The 19,558-nt window shown below is 38.0% G+C and overlaps 2 protein-coding genes across 2 annotated transcripts; both read right to left on the reverse strand.

The window, feature by feature from the left end:
* Positions 1–549: 549 nt before the first annotated feature.
* LOC308704498 (nuclear pore membrane glycoprotein 210-like) lies at positions 550–9,611 on the reverse strand (the record flags this gene model as incomplete). Its single annotated transcript, XM_081388868.1, has 18 exons — positions 550–774; positions 959–1,021; positions 1,147–1,233; positions 1,670–1,871; positions 1,994–2,277; positions 2,591–2,743; positions 3,187–3,310; positions 3,567–3,703; positions 4,407–4,621; positions 4,697–4,872; positions 4,951–5,125; positions 5,399–5,484; positions 6,183–6,338; positions 6,410–6,541; positions 6,634–6,708; positions 9,028–9,201; positions 9,285–9,480; positions 9,607–9,611. 18 exons carry the CDS (start codon positions 9,609–9,611, stop codon positions 680–682), a joined length of 2,535 nt encoding a protein of 844 aa, XP_081244994.1. The 3' UTR covers positions 550–679.
* A 74-nt stretch (positions 9,612–9,685) lies between these two features.
* Positions 9,686–18,617, reverse strand: LOC308704362 (nuclear pore membrane glycoprotein 210-like). Its single transcript, XM_081388586.1, has 12 exons — positions 18,218–18,617; positions 17,678–17,815; positions 17,445–17,600; positions 17,030–17,360; positions 16,067–16,212; positions 15,391–15,603; positions 14,489–14,698; positions 11,797–11,986; positions 10,901–10,971; positions 10,688–10,789; positions 10,494–10,595; positions 9,686–10,404 (listed from the first exon to the last, which is right to left on the reverse strand). Exons 3-12 carry the CDS (start codon positions 17,565–17,567, stop codon positions 10,273–10,275), a joined length of 1,620 nt encoding a protein of 539 aa, XP_081244712.1. The 5' UTR covers positions 17,568–17,600; positions 17,678–17,815; positions 18,218–18,617; the 3' UTR covers positions 9,686–10,272.
* Between the last annotated feature and the right edge of the window lie 941 nt (positions 18,618–19,558).

Genomic DNA, 19,558 nt, shown 5'->3' on the forward strand with positions numbered 1-19,558 from the left:
TGTTCACTTGATCTCATCACAAGGTAATATTTTTTTCTGAAAATATTGTCTGTTGTTTAGATGGGTGACATTCAGACTGTACACGTAACTAGCATTATAAACTATTGTTCTATAGTGGGGTCAACAAGATGTTTTTAATATTAAGTCTGATCAAAAATGCAGTAAAAACAATACTGTTAAATCATTTGTTACACTATAAAATGTTATATTTAAAATGTTATGTATTCCTGTGATAACAAAACTGATTTTTCAGCATTATTACTCCAGTCCAAAATGTCATGATCCTTCAAAAATCATGTTGATTTGCTGCATTTCTTTTGTGCTGCTTGATATTTTTATAATACTTTTTTTTATTGATTCTTTGAATAATGTAAGTTGAAAAGAACTGCGTTTATTTGGAATAAAAATATTTTGTAACATACATTTCTTTAGTCACTTTTGATAAATGTAATGAATTCATGCTGAATACATTTCTTTAAAAAAATCTTATTGACCCCAAACTTTAAAGTAAAAATAGTCTGAAAATGATACTCTTCAGGAACCTGAAGTGGTTTGCATGTTTTTACTGCTGAACTGTAGATGAACCATGACAAGCATCCTTACCCATTGTAACAAAACTTTCAAGTACATGGTTCTTTCATTTATGACAGAGAGAATAACATAACAGAGGTGCAGTAAGTTAGTTAGTATTCCGGAGCCACTGTTTTCTCTGCAGGACTACTTGTGTTTGCAGTGATGGTGGGATCCTCAGATAGAAATATTTTTTGTCCTCTTCTGAAAGAAAATTAGAAAACATTGATTAAAAAAATAAGCATATGAGTCTCGCACTTTTAAATCATAATAAGCAAATGTTGGTGCATTTAGAAAATAGGTTCGATTTCATGCTGACTTTTAATGTAAAGCGGCTCTATCAAATAAAATGTGGGGGTGTCATGCACCTCCTTGAGGTCAAACACACCTGTATTAGAGGGTCTGAGGACTGCAGGTACAGTTTGTGTGAGAGACAGCATGGTATTGTACGCTGTAGAAATGGAACATTTAAGAGAATATAAGATGTGCAGGGCCTGAAGTCGGACAGCACTGAATCACTGGACAGCAAACATATTCAGTGTTGCTGAAAGTTAAAACTCTTATGTGTGACCTTACCTATGAAAAGTGCAGCGGTGGTGGCCAGTACAGAAAAAAGAGCAAAAATCAAAATGAAACCAAGCCCCAAATTTGCTCCAAGGTGACCTGAACATACAAATAAAAGCACTGTAGTCGTTACAGAAACAAAGATGTCTGTTACACTACAGTTCAAAAGTTTGGGGTTGGCAAGATCTTTTTAATGCTTTTTAAAGTTTCTTGCTCATTTATTTATTTAAAAATACTGTAATATTTTGAAATATTATTGCAAATGAAAATAACAGTTTTCTATTGTAATATATTTTAAAATAATTTATTCTTGCGATGGCAAAGCTGAATTTGCTCAATGAAAATGCTCAAGAAACATTTCGTATTATTATCAATGTTCAAAATAGTTGTGCTGCTTACAGGGGCATCACTATTTAAGGTGATACTATTTAAAGAAAGTTTTCATTTCTTTCAAAAAAAATCTTACTAACCCCAAACTGTTGAACGGTAGCGTATATGTAGAATATTGCGAGAAGTGTGTTTGTTGTTCTTTAACCTGACTCCTGGCCGTCCATCACTCTAGTCACCATCACGACGTGTGTTTGTGGAGAAAGGTCTGTATACAGGGTAATGATTGCAGTAGACGGTACCTGATCCAGGAAATGTGATGCTGAATAGACTCTAATGAGGAGGAGGGTGGGGTCTTCATCTGACCGGACCGGATCAGACAGCACAATGTCTGTTGTGTCTGACTGAACCTAATTAGATAAGAGTCAAGAAATAAGAAACTGAAAAGTCATTTAATTTCAAATGCATTTTAAAAACAATTAATTCAGTCAAGCAGTATAAGGATTTCTCCCATGATCCCTCTCATTCTCACCCTCAGTGCACTGAGCATGTCTGTGGTGCCAAACACTGTGATTTCAGCCACAGGCAGCTGGGAGGAAAGTTTGATCTTGGTGACAGGACAATGGAAAGCTGGCACATACTGGAGCCGAACGGAAGATTGAAAAGAAGGGGGTGAGTCAGGAAGCGACGGCAGGGCAGCTGGGGCTGATTGAGTCTGCAGACAAGCAGACAGATAGATGGAGACAGGCAGAGTGGACAGAAGATGGAGGATGGAGTCTGACTGGGCCTGCACAGAGATCCTGCAGCTGTACTGAGCTGAAACAAGACATGACAAGACAGGTCAACCATAAAGGCTAGCTTCGTGGTTAAAATAATAACATTTTAAAAAATAAATAAATAAATATTTTTTATTGAAGGATGCTTTAAACATAATACCAAGTTTGAAAATGTGTTAATAATCCATTCTCATAGGATTAGGATTAGCAAGGATTTATCAAACTGATACTTCAATTGTTTTTTGAATTATCATAACACAGTTAGAATCTCTCAGACGCTAAGCATAACAGGATGCTTTAAAAAAAAAGTCAGCATCTTAAAAGTATTTTAGGTTTTGTAAAACTTGTTCCACCTGTGTCTGTATTGTAGAAGGGCGTTGCGTGAAAGATATCCTGCAGTATTCTTATCTCTAGGTAGGGGGCGCCAAAGTGTAAAGAGCACATTAGCTCGGCCTCAGGATGTAGTTTCTCCTCTATGACCTCCCACTGGTCTAGATTGCATTGAGCTACCATGCAGAAAGAAAAAGAAAGACTCAGTAACAACCTCATATTCCATCTGCACAGACATTTATCCATGTCTCTGAAAGTGAAAATCCTGCCCGGATCCAAGATCTAGGAAGATCAAACAGAGTTGAGATAATGAAGATGCGCATGTAAAACTTCCCACCCACCACTTGTTTTAATTAACAGTTAAACAGTTAGAGATAATCACCACTGAGAATCATTTCTAGTCTAAGGATTAAGTGTTTAAGCGATTAAAGGGGATCTGTGGATCCTCCAGCTGGAAATAAATATTTGGATTATAATCCCTTTATTTCTTTAATCTCTTTAACGGTCTAAATATCCCTCATTATTCTTTAATAACCTTTACGCAATCGGATTAATGGCATGTCAGACGGTTTGTGCACACTGGCCTTCCTGAATCTCACGTGGAGGTGAAAGGAGTCACCTATGTTGGCAGAAGAGGTGTTGAGATCCACTCTGACTGTGTATTCTGAAGCCTCGGGCCAGTTAGTGAGGAGCCTATCAGCAGGAAGAATGATCACAGGAATGGACGCAGACTCCACTGTTACCTGCATGACACCACAAGAGTCTTTGAAATCAAAACATTCACAATGGGTCTGTTCCAAAACTTAGTGAGCTACCGTGCCACATCCTAACAGAGATGGAACCACACAAGTGATCGATTTGGACATTTTTTTTAACTCGAAGGGCTTCCATTGTCAACTACAATTTATATACAGCTTCGCTGTATATAAGGTAAGGGGGAATAGAGCTATTATGTCACAAAATGTGAGGACACTTATGTAATACCACGGCACTGATTACCTCTCTGAAGGTTTGCTGCCCATCCTCTAGCCTGTAGTAAACCACTACCATCCCAGAATTCTTTGCAAATGCCACTCCAGTCTCAGAGTTAATTTGAAGGATCTGACTTGATGACACATCCCATCTCCCTCGCCGACCTTAAAGAGGAAAAAACAAATGCAAAAACGTTCTATACTCTAATGCTCAAAGTATACTTCGGTTTTTATGCGTACACAAGGGTATGCGTACAGCATGCATGACATACAAACAGCCAGACTTTTCTAACCATGCATATTCTGTATGTTCAGCTTAAATTTGCTCCTTAATTGTTTTGCACTAATTAGTTTCTCTTGTGTACTTTGACATGGATGTGAACTTTAAACGTAACATTAATCATAAACAACAAAACGAAACGAGCAGCAGCGGCCGACTGCGGCATATAAACATAATTAAAACAGCAATGTGAAATGTCCCAGGCTTTCGGCCACGCCCTGCTTTATACCACAGTAACGTTATTAAAATGTATTACATTAGTTCATCCATGAACATGGTTTCTGCCTGAGTCCCGAGCTTTCCATCCGCTGTGGAGTTGAACTCCCATGATTCCACGTTCATTCACGGCATCATCAAGCTACGCTTTTGTTATTGTTTTGAAAAAGTGACCTCTAGCGGTGAAACTTACATACTGTGCTTTTAAGCGCATGTTTTTGCACACAGGAGAATACTTTGAACGCCTACACGCTCGGCCGTAAGCATACATAAAGTGTTCACATCAAAAATGGAGTATACTTTGGATTTATGAAGGGTTTGTTTACGAAAACTAAAACCAGTGCTCTGCTTGCTAGTAACCTACTGATTTACCCTGCTGGTCTGTAATGGGAGAGCTGAAACAGATGATATCCCCAGAGCGCAGGAATCCTGGGGGCTCTGAGATGGCAGGCACCACAAACAGAGTGGTGTAATCGCTCAGAAAAGGGTTTATAGGGTCTCCCTGCACCCTCAAAACAGTAAGACCGGGTGACACCGTCTGAACCAAAAACGACTGATTGTCAACTATCAGTTGCACCAGGTCATCTCTGAGACAGAAAAAAAGATTAGACCACTACTGCGAGTACTTGGAGTCACACAAACATGTCTATCTGTGTAATTGCCTGTTAGTGGTGACCAGTGTTTGCATATTATGGGAGTGGAATTGTTGTCCCATGTTGTCATAATATAGAGCTTTGATATGGATGCTCCAGCCCAGAGGGTAGGCAGGAAGGGCTTGCTCATCATCACTGTACACGGATGACACAGTCAAAACACGTACAAACCACACTGTTGACACCTAAGGAAGGAAAAAGGTTGACATGAGGATCTAAAATGAGGGTTACCTATGGTAATAATTATCATGATGAACACTCACCTTCACACTGATCAACAGTGTTTGGTTGATACCACAAATGTCCATGGCAAAAACCTCCAAAAGAGCCACGCCTGTATCAGGTCCTGTTCTCAACACCCCTTGATCATCAATAGTGACAAGCCCTGCCCCTGAGACACACCGGCTAAAGGTGTAACGGACTGGACAGACTGAGTCTCTGAAAACACACGTTTTAAAACCAAGCATAACCAGTCCGTTGACTAAACAGCAAAATACTTGTGGTTGTTTCTGAGATTATATGAAACCAACCAGGGTCTTCAGACAATTCTTCAGTAAAATTTAGGGGGGGGAAATATGTAAATATAATTTTGATCAGGCAATGATGTAGAACAGACTTCATGGAGTGGGTGCTAAATAATTTTTTTCAAGCTGGGCAAAAAATAAATAAATAAATACAAATTTCTGACATGAAACAGGCATACAAACTCACTTATTGCTCTGCAGGGTGTACTGAGAAAGGGGAGACATGAGGATGGAACCTAGGGTTCCTGTTGTTAATTGCATCTCTTCAAACACCTGAGAAAAGAGGGAGAACAAAAGAGACATTTAGAGAAAAAAGAAAAAAATATATATTTTTTAGAGAAAACAAGTTTTTTCTTCCCTATAGTGACGTTTATCTGAGTGAAACAGCTTCTCGAATTAAAAATGTTGGGTGGCACTTGATTTTGTCCATTGGGAATTGATTGGATGGTTGTTTCTATTGATGTCATGTGAGTGACAGGTTGTCCAGCCCTCGCTAGTAAACACGTTATCAGAGAAGAGATGTTGTTGCAAGAGGGAGAGGAAGTTATTTTGATTTAAGATTATGAGGCCGCATGAATAAAAAAAAAAAAAACAATGATGTACACAAATAAATCATTAATAATAAATGCTGCAACATTCCATTGTTTATTTTGACTTATGGTGACTTTGAATATTATTCATCCATTAACTCATTCTTGAGTATTTTAAACATCCAGATATTCTGTTTTGCTGATTAGCCTTGTTGAATCTGTTTGACTAAAATAATCTGTGATGAATTATGTATTCTGAGATTGTGTGGGTTACAGTACATTGTTATTATTTTATTTTATTAAATCTAATTATAAAAACAAGCCTTTATATTACAATACAGAACACTTTTATCTCAGAAGATCAAGGAAAATCTGCTTCCTCATGATGTGACTCCTATAAATAGCTTGTCATTGGTGGTTCTTTGTGGAAGATGTATTTACCAGAATATGTATCTCGTCAGTGAGATGATCAGATAATGAAGTGTTGCTGGTGTGTATTTCTTCGAGCTGCACACGCACTTTGAGGCTGGTCCTGCCTGGAGCTTCGGCTCTCACTAGCACAGAGTAACTGTGAGAGGGAGACACACTAACGCCCACCTAAAACAGACAGCATAATGAACAAACAAGTGTTCATACAAGTCAGTTTAAGCTGTGTGTGTGCATCTCACCTGTGCATGCCTGGGTTTGATCTCCAGCACACACGGTTTGCTCAGACTCCAGTGGAACCTGAGGCCAGACTCGACACTACCCAGAGAGAGAGGGTTCTGACCGCTGTCCTTCCCCATCAAGTAAACCGGCATCTAAATAGAAAGATTCATCCAAACCCCTCCTTATACAAGCAGCAAAAAAAACATGGCTGCACACAATAATAATGAGCATGAGAAGGACAAACCTCTGTTCCTACAGATAGAGTAACTAAAGGAGCCTGTATCCTCACTGCTGTCAGGTTAAACACCTCCACTTCATCCTGATCACGTCACATACAGTTAAATCACAATTATTAGGTTTATGTGAAAGCATTATACCTTTAAAGGGTTAGTTCACCCAAAAATGAAAATTCTGTTAGTAATTACTCACCGTCATGTTGTTCCAACCCCGTAAGATGATCTTCCACTTTTCATTTCCTTCTCTCTGGACCTCGAGTCTTTTTACGTAGTGTTTAAGCGTAGCGCGTCTGTGTTGCACGTCACCACGTAGGCTCACTATTGGGCGACTCTGGTCATGTGTGATACGTGGTGACGTGAAACACAGACGCGCTACGCTATTACACTACGTAAAAAAAAACTCGAGGTCCAGAGAGAAGGAAATGAAAAGTGGAATAAAGTCGTTATTTTTGTTTGTTTTTGCGCACAAAAAGTATTCTCGTCGCTTTATAAACTTAAGATTGAGCCACTGGAGTCACTTGGACTATATTAACAATGTCTTCAATACATTTTCTGGGCCAGCAAGTTAAGGTGTCCATAAGCCTGCAGGAGGAGTGATCCAGCTCTCAGATTTCATCAAAAATATCTTAATTTGTGTTCCGAAGATGAACGAAAGTCTTACGGGGTTGGAACAACATGAGGGTGAGTAATTACTGACAGAATTTTCATTTTTGGGTGAACTAACCCTTTAAGGGTGTATTCACACTTAGTAGGTTTGGTTTGATTAACATGAACTTTGGTGCTAGAGACCCACCTTTTCTCTTGTGCATTTTGACTGAAAAATGAATGCCACACTGACCAAACACATCTAAATGAACAAATACCAGCACAATGTCACAAGATGCGACACTTAAAAGGAGAGAATGCGCAAGCACACGGAAAATCACAAACTCTGTTGAGTAGGTACTTATTTTAATTAAGTAATTACTTTGTTTACAACCACTAAAAAAGTATGTTTTATATAGTATGAGTGTGTCATTATCATGTTGCGTCACTTCACTGCCATTCATTAATCCTCTCCCGTGGTCTAATGGGATGGTAAAGTGTCCATCTTATGCACACTTCAGAATCTAGTAGTAGGTCATCTGGGTACTTTTTGACTTCTTTTGTCACATGCTGTTTTTCAGCCCAGCACACAGCATTGTTTTGTATATTCGGTAAGTTCTGACGCAAAGTATATATTATAAAAGCGTTTTTTAGTGTGTGTGTATTTTATTTATTTTATTTTATTTTTTGTATCGGTGTTAAAAATCAGTGGAAACACTAAGCAAACCAGTACTAAATGTATCATTTTCTTTTTTGGCCAAGACAAAAAGAACCAAGAGAGAACCAAACTACAAGTGTGAACACACCCTTAGAAATGTGTACATTTCTTATAGTACAATTTTAATACAATTTAAATAATAAATAAGATGTTGTGTGTGTGTATGAGAACAGATGTTAGTGATGGCAGTGGTTAAAGCATTTAATTAAGGCGGAATGGGGTGAAGGTTGGATTAGCTGCAGTAGGTAAGTAGTTGGGCCTATTAATTATTCATTCTGGGTGCCATGGAAATGGAAAATTAAATCATGCATATATGTTTGCTCCCGAGTCATCTTTATAATTATGTGATTAAGGGACATTTCAAACGGAACATTTATTTTGTGTTTAAAGAGATAGTTCACTCCAAAATGAAAATTCTGTCATTAATTACAAGCGAACATGCTTGAGCTTCCGTTTTCCACAACTGATGAATGATGAATGTTTAAATGTGAATAAAAGAGTAAATTTATTATGTTCATTATATTAAGCTACCGTGTCTCATCAGAAAATTTGGACTAAAACGCTTAATTCATATGGATTAGTTTTACGATCTCTTTATGAACTTTTTGAAGCGTCAAAGTGGTAGTTGTGTAGCTGTCAATGGAGAAGACAGAAAGCTCTCAGATTTCATTAAAAAGATCTTCATTTGTGTTCCAAAGATGAACAAAAGTGTTATGGGTTTGGAATGACATGAGGGCGAGTAATTACTGACAGATTTTTCATTTTTAGGTGAACTATCCCTTTAAAAACAAAACACAGTAGTAGAATGAAAAAAAAGTCTTGAGATGCAACAGTTTGTCTAGCACACGCTTACATGGAAAACCTATGGAAAAGCAGCACAGTGGGATGCAAAAATGCAAGACATGGGGCAGAGAAATGAAAGAGCATAAAGGCGTGTTGAACTTTTTTTAACTTGTTCACAGTGGAATGCAAAAACTTGTTCTGTGTGAACGGACCCTACAACTAATGCCACAGGTATGTGGTCGTCTGTGTAAATAATACTTTTTTATGTATGGCCTCGCATCGCAGGAAATCTATTACAAATCCATGTGTGTGCTACCTGTACAAAGGTAAGTGGGGCTTCTGTATCTTGTGTCTGGACAGCTCCTCTGAGTTTGACCACACCCACTGCCACACCTCTGACCAGTCCAGTCTCTGTTACCACGGCAATAGAGCTGTCACTCACGGAGAACCTGACGCTGGACTGAGGATGAGGCCCTCCCTCCAATTTCACCTGAACATCAAATACATCTTTATACTCAAAAATACAATTCTGAGGAAACTAACATATGGTTTGGTGCATCCTGTCAGACCCACTTGTCGCACACTTCCAACTGCCAGAGTGAGTTTACTGGGCTGCAGACTGAATGGAGGGTAAACTTCCATATTCTTGTGGGAGGAGCTTATAACACGCCCATGACCGTCCACTGCTGAGAGGTGGAGACTGATCACGCCCACTGCCAGGCCTGTCACATGGAACCCCACGCTGTACTCGTCCACGGGCCCCGCCTCCCTGTAAGCATACAGTAAAATACAATTCAAAAACCATCTGTTTTAACTATAATTTCTATGTGAAAGAAATAATGACAGAAATAAAAAATGAATATATTCAAATAATTTGAAAATAAAATGGAAATACCCCATATGTGTATACAATTGATTTGTAATTCACACTGAAACTTTACAATAAAAATGACTCCTATAGCAGTTATTTCTTTAAATTTCATACCATTTTAATCGTATTTCCGTCATTTCAAACTGAATTGGAATTCTTTATTCTGTTTACTACTTCAGTTTAGATTCAGTTATGCATCCTTATTCAATTCTAAGCCACGGCGCTTGCATCACTCCATACTGATTTTACAGCATCTCACCAACACCTCAACCCCAGCATATCTATTCATTTATATTATGTATTAGATATTACATACTCTTTATTAAGAAGTCATAGGACAGAATTTAGAGATTGAACCCTTCCATTACGGGCAGCAAACATTTATCTCATGAAAATGTATGTAAATAGTGAAATAGGACTGATACAAAACACATGGTCTGGACTCACTCCACAGAAATGATTGATGAAGAAGGGATAAGCATGAGGTTCATGAGCAACAGGAAATGATGAAGAAACGGTTGATTCTTTGAATCCAAAACACGCACTCGTACTACAGCAGAATGTCTGACCTCAATCTAAAAACCATCAACATAGGAGACAAAGATTCAGTGAACATGAGATGATAAAAATGTAATACGGTATAGTAAAATGCCTAAAAGTAATGCAAGAGATGAGGAGCGTCTGTCTCCGTCATACAATATTAATGAAGTCAATTTGGAAATCTGTGATGTCAGAGACAAGAATGGAGGCCACAGCAGGATCAGAGGTCAGACAGAGGTCATGAGCCAAAATAGTCGAAGAACCAGACTGAAGTGGGGACACCTGGGATAGAAAGATTATAAGTGAACTAGTTATTTATATTGCAAAATATTTACAAGAAATATTTGAACCTGCACAGACTATTTTCCAACCTGTATTATATTGGTGTCCATCATGTGGTTAATGCTTGCCAATTGGTTGTCTTGTAGATAGATATGAAAGTGACCTGAACCATAGATCAAAGTCAGATTTTCCTACAGAGATGAATGGATTGATTGAGGAGTCATTAAAATACAACAAAAAACAGGCCAGATGAGATATGATGGAGAGGGATGAATTCGCTCACTGTGACTTTTGGATGGTTGAATAAAGTGACAGAGTGTCTGGCCCACTGTACGTCATCTACCAAACGCAGATTCACACACTGAGATGCTGGAGCTGTCAACATCTTATACAGCACACATAGTTCAAGTGTTACTCGGGCATACAAATATAAATATGGACACATTACAGAACAGATCAAAATAAAAACACAATAAACACACACACACACACACACCTCTGGACATGTAAGAGTGACATTGACAGTCACGGTTCCTGTCTGTCTGTGGGACTGAAGAACCTGGCAGGCTGTAGAACAGGCGAGTTGATTAGATTAAGCTCAATGGCAAATAAGATTGTCCACAATAAGGAAAGAAAAATCATTAAAAAAAAATCTAGTCTAAATCCTGTGTCTTATAAATGTACTCATGTGTTGGTTTCATATAGCATCAAACTTTTATACCATTTTCAAGAAAAAGTCTCACTTTAATTACTCTAAAAATTGTATGTGGTATAACCAAGTAAAAATAAATCGTATTCACTGATTTCAAACAAGTTACAACATAAATTTTAAAATAACATAATATAATAATTTAACATAATAATAAACTGATAATATTTTACCAACACTGCTTCACTGCTTGATTATAAGGATTAAATAATCTCATATATACATGTATATATCTATATATACTGTACAAAGTGTTATTAATCAAATTAATTGTTATGAACTATTGATTTAGAAATAGATAAATAACTAATAATATTTTACCAAAACTGCTTCACTGCTTTTTAATTTAGAAAAAGCATAATAATAGTAATAATAATAATAATAATAATGTAACTGCTTTTAAGAAATATTACTAAAATATTATGCAACAGAACTAATTAAAGCATAATTCTTTAAAAAAAATTATGGCATTAGGACAGCTGTATCAGTCTGACATTTTTAAATATGATAGCGAATTTAAAAACTCAAAATAGAAGCGGTGTATTCATTTCATGCATGAATTGCATTAATCTATTTTTGAATAACTTAATAGATTTGGACAAACAAATGAGCGTAATTGATCAATTTACACAATATTGTGAAAACCAAAAAATGGCACAATTATACAGTGCAAAGCAAAACACCATGTAGTTTGTAGCCTGTCTGAGTTGGTCTGTCTGCCGCTGTCATTGTGGACTGGGGGCCCAGTGAGAGGAGACCAGGGTCAGAGGAGGACCACCTCACTGAACAGGAAGTGAAATTATCAAACTGCACCCCCTTTTGGTCAAACACAGACAACTGCAATGTAGCATCCCTAGTGCTGGACACAGATAACTGCGAGAGAGAAAGAAAAGAATGACATGAAAGAATATGGTAATGTGATATTCAATTACATCAGAGTAATTCTGAGAGAATAAAAGAAGTCCAAACACTGAAAGAGATAAAGCGTGACCTTGTTAAATAAATAGTGATAAAATCATGCTTAAACTATCTCACGAGTATCCACCTTATTCCTGATGAGCTTACTGCGAATTGAATTATGGGTGGCACTTCTGGTTTGGGGAACTTTCATTCAAAAAGGCTGAAACGAATCATTTCAAATCATAAGGTTGCCCTACAAATAAAGCTGATCCGTCAATTTAACTGGATGAGCTGTCAATTTTCCTTCATGATTTATTTTCAGACATCATGAGAATAACGTTATACTTTGTATTTTAACGTGACATGTTATAACAAGAATATCTATGGCAAAAGCTCTTTTCAGTTGCTGCTTTCTTTTCCTCGTGATTATTTTCTTTTTTCCCTTTGCAATCGGCTGTAAAAGTATGAAAAAGGACAACAAATACTGCACATTTGTGGTCTGATCTCCCGAATTTAATTTACAATATATTCCATTAATAATTCACTGGAATGCACAAAGAATATTCTCCTCAAATCCTCACGTCTCTTTCCAGGTTTGTTTTCACAGGTAAATGCTATTTATAATCTGTCAAAATTACGGAAATCACTTTGAAATAGTATCACGTAATGCAACATAAATGTAAGGCAACATAAGTTACATAATACAGATATTACTACAGTGATATTTAACCGCGTAAGACTCGCGCTCTTGGGGTTATTTGGTCTGTTGAAAGTACCTTGTTGATGCTTTTACACTTTTAAATTTCTTTTTAATGTTCGATGGTTGAAGGGTGAGTAGAATAATGTAATGTCATTGTGACACTTTTTAACATATTGCATTCATAGAGAGAGCCTTTTCACTGATTGTTTTACAGCTTTACGGAAGTTACACCCATAATTCGCGCAAAGCGTCATGGGCGCAGGAATAAGGTGGATAGAAGGCACACAGGGAAAATATTTCAAATATAGCAGAAAAGCAATAAACTATTGATTTGGTGCTCTATAATCATGAGAAAGAAACAGTGAACCTAGTTAATGTGTGAATGAATCTTTGAACAAAGGTTGCAGAGATAGCAGTCACAAGAATGTGCAGTAATAGTCCTTTTTTGCCATCCGTCAGTTTATGACCAAATGGTCACATTATTTATTTGTATGTAAGATTTATGTAAGATTTTTTTTTATTCAGCAAGGATGCATTAAATTGATACAAAGTGACAGTAAAGGCATTCATAATGTTACAAAAAAAATGTATTTCAAATAAATGTTACTCTTTTCATCAAACTGTCTATTCATCAAATAATCCTGAATTCTTTTATTAGCATGGTTTTAAAAAATAAATAAAAAACTATTAAGCAGAACAACTGTTTTCAACATTGATAATAATAATAAATATTTCTTGAGCACCAAATCATCATACTAATGAATTCTGAAAGATCATGTGATACTGAAGACCGGAGTAATGACTAATAGTAATATAGTAATATTTCATTACTATGATATATTACCATTTTTTACTGTATTTTTGATCAAATAAATGCAGCATTGGTGAGCACAAAACCCTACCGACCCACAAACTTTTGAACAGTACAATACATGTGTGTATAAATAATGAAGAAAATATGAATACTCTTTTCTTTGCCAACTTGTCAGTTAGTCCTTAACATATTACCATTTTGGTGTCTGTACTGCACACACTCATCATGGTTTGTAGAAATGTGTGTAAATAAGTAAATAAGTGAGCATGCGATCACTGGCATTCTGCCGGCTTGTAATTATTCTTTCCATTTTGTGTGTGTGTGTGTGTGTGTGTGTGTGTGTGTGTGTGTGTGTGTTTCGCTTTGACTAATGATATGCTTCATTAAATTGGTAAATCTAATGCAATTTCTGCCTCTCTCAGAGTGCTGTGACCAAAAAGGGAACATTTATGACCAAAAATCGAAGTTTTCCTCATCACTCACGGGTGTCTTTCGGTTTCAATAAGAGATATGATGTGATGTTTCATTCTCAGAAATGGTTTTAGTATATTACTGAGGCTATATTGATTGCGAGGGTTTGACATTGATCAAAGACTTGGTTCTTTCTAGAGCATCTATGTCAGGAGAGGAAACACACACACATTGAGGGCCCATGCATGCGGTTACTATGGAAACTGCCATAACACTTCACCCTGCATATCTCACATAATTGCATGGCAAATGAGAGCAGCAAAAAGAGGGAAGGAGAGAGACGGAGTTCTGGTGTGGGTGTAGGGGTGAAACAGAAAGAGAGAAACACCTGGAGGGTGAGAAAGTGAAAAAATAAAAAGGAAAAAAGAGAGGTCTGGGCAGGTGAAGGGAAAAGAGGAAAATGAGTGATTCATAAAAGAGTTTGTGAAAGGACATAACAGCAGGAAGGGGCAAAACGAGAAAAAGAGAGGATAAAGTGGGCATTACTCACCAGTCCACAGGGGTACTGAGGCTGAGTGCAGGAATAGTGATGGGAGAATAGAGGGATGGATGAAGGTGAGGACGGGGAGGAGGTGGTTGACGAGAGAAGAGAGAGAGAGAGACTAGCGGGGATGCCACACGCCACATGAACTCTGCTCTCCTCGACTGCGGGAATCTCGTTGAACGGTCCTGGAGTATTCCCACATCTGAAGACCAACCACTGCACACATAAACACACACACAAGTAAACAAGCGCTTCACCCACTCAATGCATAAAGGGCTTATGCAGCAGAGAAATGTCAAATTTAGAATGAATTCTTTAATATGAAGAATACTATCTCAATAGTTTTTTTTTTTTTTGGCATACAAACCCACAAAATATCCAACAAATTGTTTTCAGACAACAATATATATATATATATATATATATATATATATATATATATATATAATGCAGACTATTGATACTTTGCAGTCACGTGATATCTGGCGGGCAACAAACGCGGTTAGTGCATCCAATTGCACAACAACTATCTGACATGTCGTGTACACCTCAAAACACCAACTTTTGTATATTAAAACTGGCAACATCCTGGCAAGATGCTTGATTAGTTTACTGGTTTTCGTTGCTAGAGAATGACGTTCTTGCCTGCCAGCCAGTACAACTGACGTCACGTGCAAAGTATCAATATATATTTAGCGTCTTAATACATTTTAAAATGCCATTTATTCCTGTGATGGCAAAGCATCATTAATCCAGTCTTCAGTGTCACATGCTCCTTCAAAAATCATTCTAATATGCTGATTTGCTGCTTAAGAAACATTTTTTATTATTATCAATGTAAAAGCAGTATTTAGTGTACATATGCAGTACATATGAGTCATACTTTGCAGTTAAAGACCTTTCCCAACCTGTTTTCCCACGGAGGTGCACATGACCCGATACGCATGTCGAGGTGTCCTTGCTTGGGTCGGACTCAGTGCCTCCACGGTAACACTCCCTGTTGGAAGCACCTCGATGTCACTATAAAAACGGAAGGGGGCCGGGGGCCAGGGCTGAGGCCCCCCATCGAATATAACCACACGAGATGAGCCCACCGAGAGAAGAACCTCAGTCGCAAGCGACTGAGCGAAAGAAGGAGAGAACAATGTCACTGAGAGGTTAAGTGGAGTCAAAAGCTTATGATAATGTCCTTGTTAAAACTGTTGTTGTCTTTCATTAGTGTATGACTGACAAAAGCAAAAGCACTGATCCATCACACTGTCCTGTTAAACTCTCATGAGTGTACCAGAGAGCTCCACTGCTCTCTATGTCCCTGACATGCTACAGAGTCATACATCAGTGATCAGGAGCGCAGTTCCACATTAATCTTCTGCTACATCCAAACAGTTCATTATCTTAATAAATAGCCACCATAGGGCTGATAAATCACCCTTTATACAGACATGACACTTACCACAAATCATACATGCACACACAGTTGTGCACAGACACACACACACACACACACACATAAACACACAGACACACACACACACGCACGCACGCACGCACGCACGCACGCACACACACACACAAACAGCATACTTTAAGAGGACTGTAGGCCACCAGTGTTGTCGTCTCACTGATGTTGCATGCCTCTGTTACCACTGTTATGGTAACAACAGCGTGTCCTTGTGAAAGAGCCTCCATTCGGACCCCTCCACAGAATTCAGCACCTGGAGGCAAAGATCCTGGGAGAGAGAGAGGGGCTGGTTTAAATCAGGTAGATACATTAATAGGTTAAGAAAAAACACAATAAATAATATGGTGTACATGTTGCGCTACCACATTGATTTCATTTCATTAAATATTGAGTTCATTAGTTTGACAAATCTCCAACAAATCTTACAGTGAAAACAGGAAATAATTATTTTTAAATCAATCAAAATAATTTTGGTTGGCTTTTTGAGATTGCATGTAACATCTCAGGGAGCTAAATTTAATCTGTGATGTTTCAAGTATTCAAGTATATCTAAATATAGCCTTAACTGTGATGTTGGTAATTTTTATTTGGGTGTAACAAATGCAGTCTCTGTTGTGAATATAACCCAAAAAAATGTACTCTAAGAATGTTCAAGTTCACAATCCAAGTGCTGGCTTCACGTGCCAGACAGCTGTGCGAGTTATCGGTACGTAAATCCTCTGTCAAACACAAACACGCATACACTCCATCAACTTGATGTTTACGGGCTAATGTACTAACCGGATTACACAGAGAGAGCGCATATTGACTTTCCCAGTGCTTTAAATTAAACCAAGAGAAATGAACTAATTAATCCTATTTTAATTTGTGCGTGCAGTGGAGAGGAAATCCTAAATGGGGGGTGTCTGTGTGTGTGTGTAAGCAGTGAGAGGGTCTCTGTGTGTGACTGGGAGTAGATGATCACTTATTCTTTATGTTCGATATGCCCAGAATGAATGAGAGGGCCATCAGAGTAAGATAATATTGAAGAAATCAGTGGAGTATGAATGGATGAACCATGTACAATTGCAGAGATGGAGATGCACCTGACATGTGTGTAAAGATGCCGGAAGGTTCAGTGTGAACGTGCAGAGAGAGTCGAGAGCAGTCTGTGACGGCCACAAGATTTCTGTCCTCCAGTAGAGATTCTCCACATTGAGGATTTTGTGTGTCGGAGAAGAAGTTTGCCTGAGAATTTGTACTGGTGCTCCTGTGAGTGTTTGAATGTTTATGTTCAAAGACATAAGGTGTCTGAGAGCAGGTGTTTGGTGGGTCCTGAATGCCCCAAAGAGCCAGGGGAATATCTATCATGTCCCCCACATGACAATCGCCCCTCTGAGGAATTAGCTGCAACCGTCCAGGCCTTACAACCATCACCTGTACACACATAATGAGAAACATCAGACACAGGAGTTTATATATATATATATATGTTTGTGTGATAGTGAGTGCAAATTTTACCTTCCCGACTACTTTATGTAGGATGTTTTTGGAATCTGAAACCTGAATTTCCGCCTGGCCCCTCCTCTTTCCTGCTAGGACCACCCCTTTTACCGTAACTGTGGCAATTCCACTATTAGACATTTCCCATTTCACAGAGCCACTTCCTCCCTCCACCTGAAAACACAGCCAGTTATAGCAAAGAGTCATAATGCTCCAACATATATAGATAACAATATTGATTTTAACGGCACCTGAATTTTGTGCTGATACAGCTTATTGTGGGGTTGCCACGGAAACACAATCACAGAGGGATGCAGGATAAGAGGGTTGTAGATTTCGACTTCCTGTCGCACTCTGATTGGTGGGATGACAGGCCACTCTTCACCATCCTGTTACATAAGTCGGTTGACCAAGTAAATAAAAAAAAAAATAATAAAACTAACAGTACTCTAATGGTGGGTACTTTATGAAAGACAAATATTTTTCAGACAATATTTAATTTTTTATATTAAAAATAATATATTATTTTTAAAGTATAAATGGGACTTTTCAGTTAACTGAACTGAACTATATACTGCATTTATATTTTAGAAACACGGTCCCTTACAAAAGAACCATCATTGTGGGTCTGTGGCAACAAAAACTTTATAAACGCTTGGAATAACACATGAAAGTTATTTTAAATAACTACTTTTACAATAATATAACAGAACATGTCACAGACACAAACTCTAGGTAAATATCACTTAAAGAAGGCTGAGAAATCCCAACCTGATGTAGCCAATACTAACCAGCTCAATAGTCAGCCAAACCACAAAGCAGCACCACAGCGTTCGCGGTGAAGGTCTGACAGGAAGATTTACGTCTGCCTAAAGGATGATTTCCCTTGGAGGCAGTTTGGAAGGTTTTCCCTTCATTTTTGTCCAATTAATCGAATGGATGATCCCTATAACTAAGCGGGGATCGACAGGAAGTTGCAGAACGAAACTAACGCAATGTTTCCCCCGGTGCTCATTTTATAGAACCATAACGCCTGCATGACGTTCGGATAAAACTGCCCCCCTCTAAGACGCGTTTCATCTTCTGCAACCACAGTGCCTCCCGCAGATGGAACACGCTGTCTTTCCTTTTTAAACAATGGGTTTCCCAACACACCCCATGATGCCTCTCTTTACACTTCACAGTGTGTGTGTCCTCATTTCCTGCTCTCTGTCTTATCATGCCCCCTGAGGTGGGGCTCCCCTCTAGATCTGCAAACAGCTTGTGCCATTTACTCCAATAAGACTGAAATGCACTTTTGTGAAATAACCCTGACTAAACCCCTCAAACTGAGCAATGAACTGAACAAAATCCCAGAAGTAGGATTTTGACACACTGATGACATTGGTATTGTTTAATTAAACCCATGACAATACCCAACAGGGAGCAAAGACCAGCACAAAAATAATGGTATCAGTAAAACCATTTTCAGGGTTCTGGTAATGCAGTAAACATTGATATTGACGTCTATGTGAAAGTATATAACCATCCATGTACACATTCAGGTTGCTCACTGATGACAAAAAGACTTTGCTAAGAATTTGCTAAGATTTATCCTCCTTAGTTACTGTTGCTTGCTCAGAAAAGGTTTGCAGAACATCCCACAGGAATGAACTGGAGTTGCACATGAAAACACAAGTCTTGTATTCTGTATTGTAAAATTGTTTGGTAAAATTGTGTTTAAACCTATAACAACACAAAGTAATTCTATAGACATACACTACAGTTCAAAAGTTTGATGTCAAGTAAATGTATTTATATACTATTTATATACTATTCTGATTAGTTTATGTACGTTTTAAAGTGTGCAATTATTTTTCAGTAAACGCACAGCTGAAGTAGTTCCAGGAAGGTCTTGCGCATTACAGCTCCATATCACTTCGGCAAATTATTTCACTTATTTCAAAGGTCACTATCGCCTACAACAGCAAAAGACATTGACAAAGCAAATGAATATAACAAACAATAGGATGAAAATGACAAACTATTCCTATGTTTTTACCACAAAACTAAGTTTTTGTTACCTTTGAAAAGCACACCATTTTTCTCCCGCTTTGTCTCCCATACAAACGCACACACATACAGACACACAC

This window comes from Scardinius erythrophthalmus (genome assembly GCF_964197995.2).
Source record: "Scardinius erythrophthalmus genome assembly, chromosome: 16".
Lineage (NCBI taxonomy): Eukaryota > Metazoa > Chordata > Actinopteri > Cypriniformes > Leuciscidae > Scardinius > Scardinius erythrophthalmus.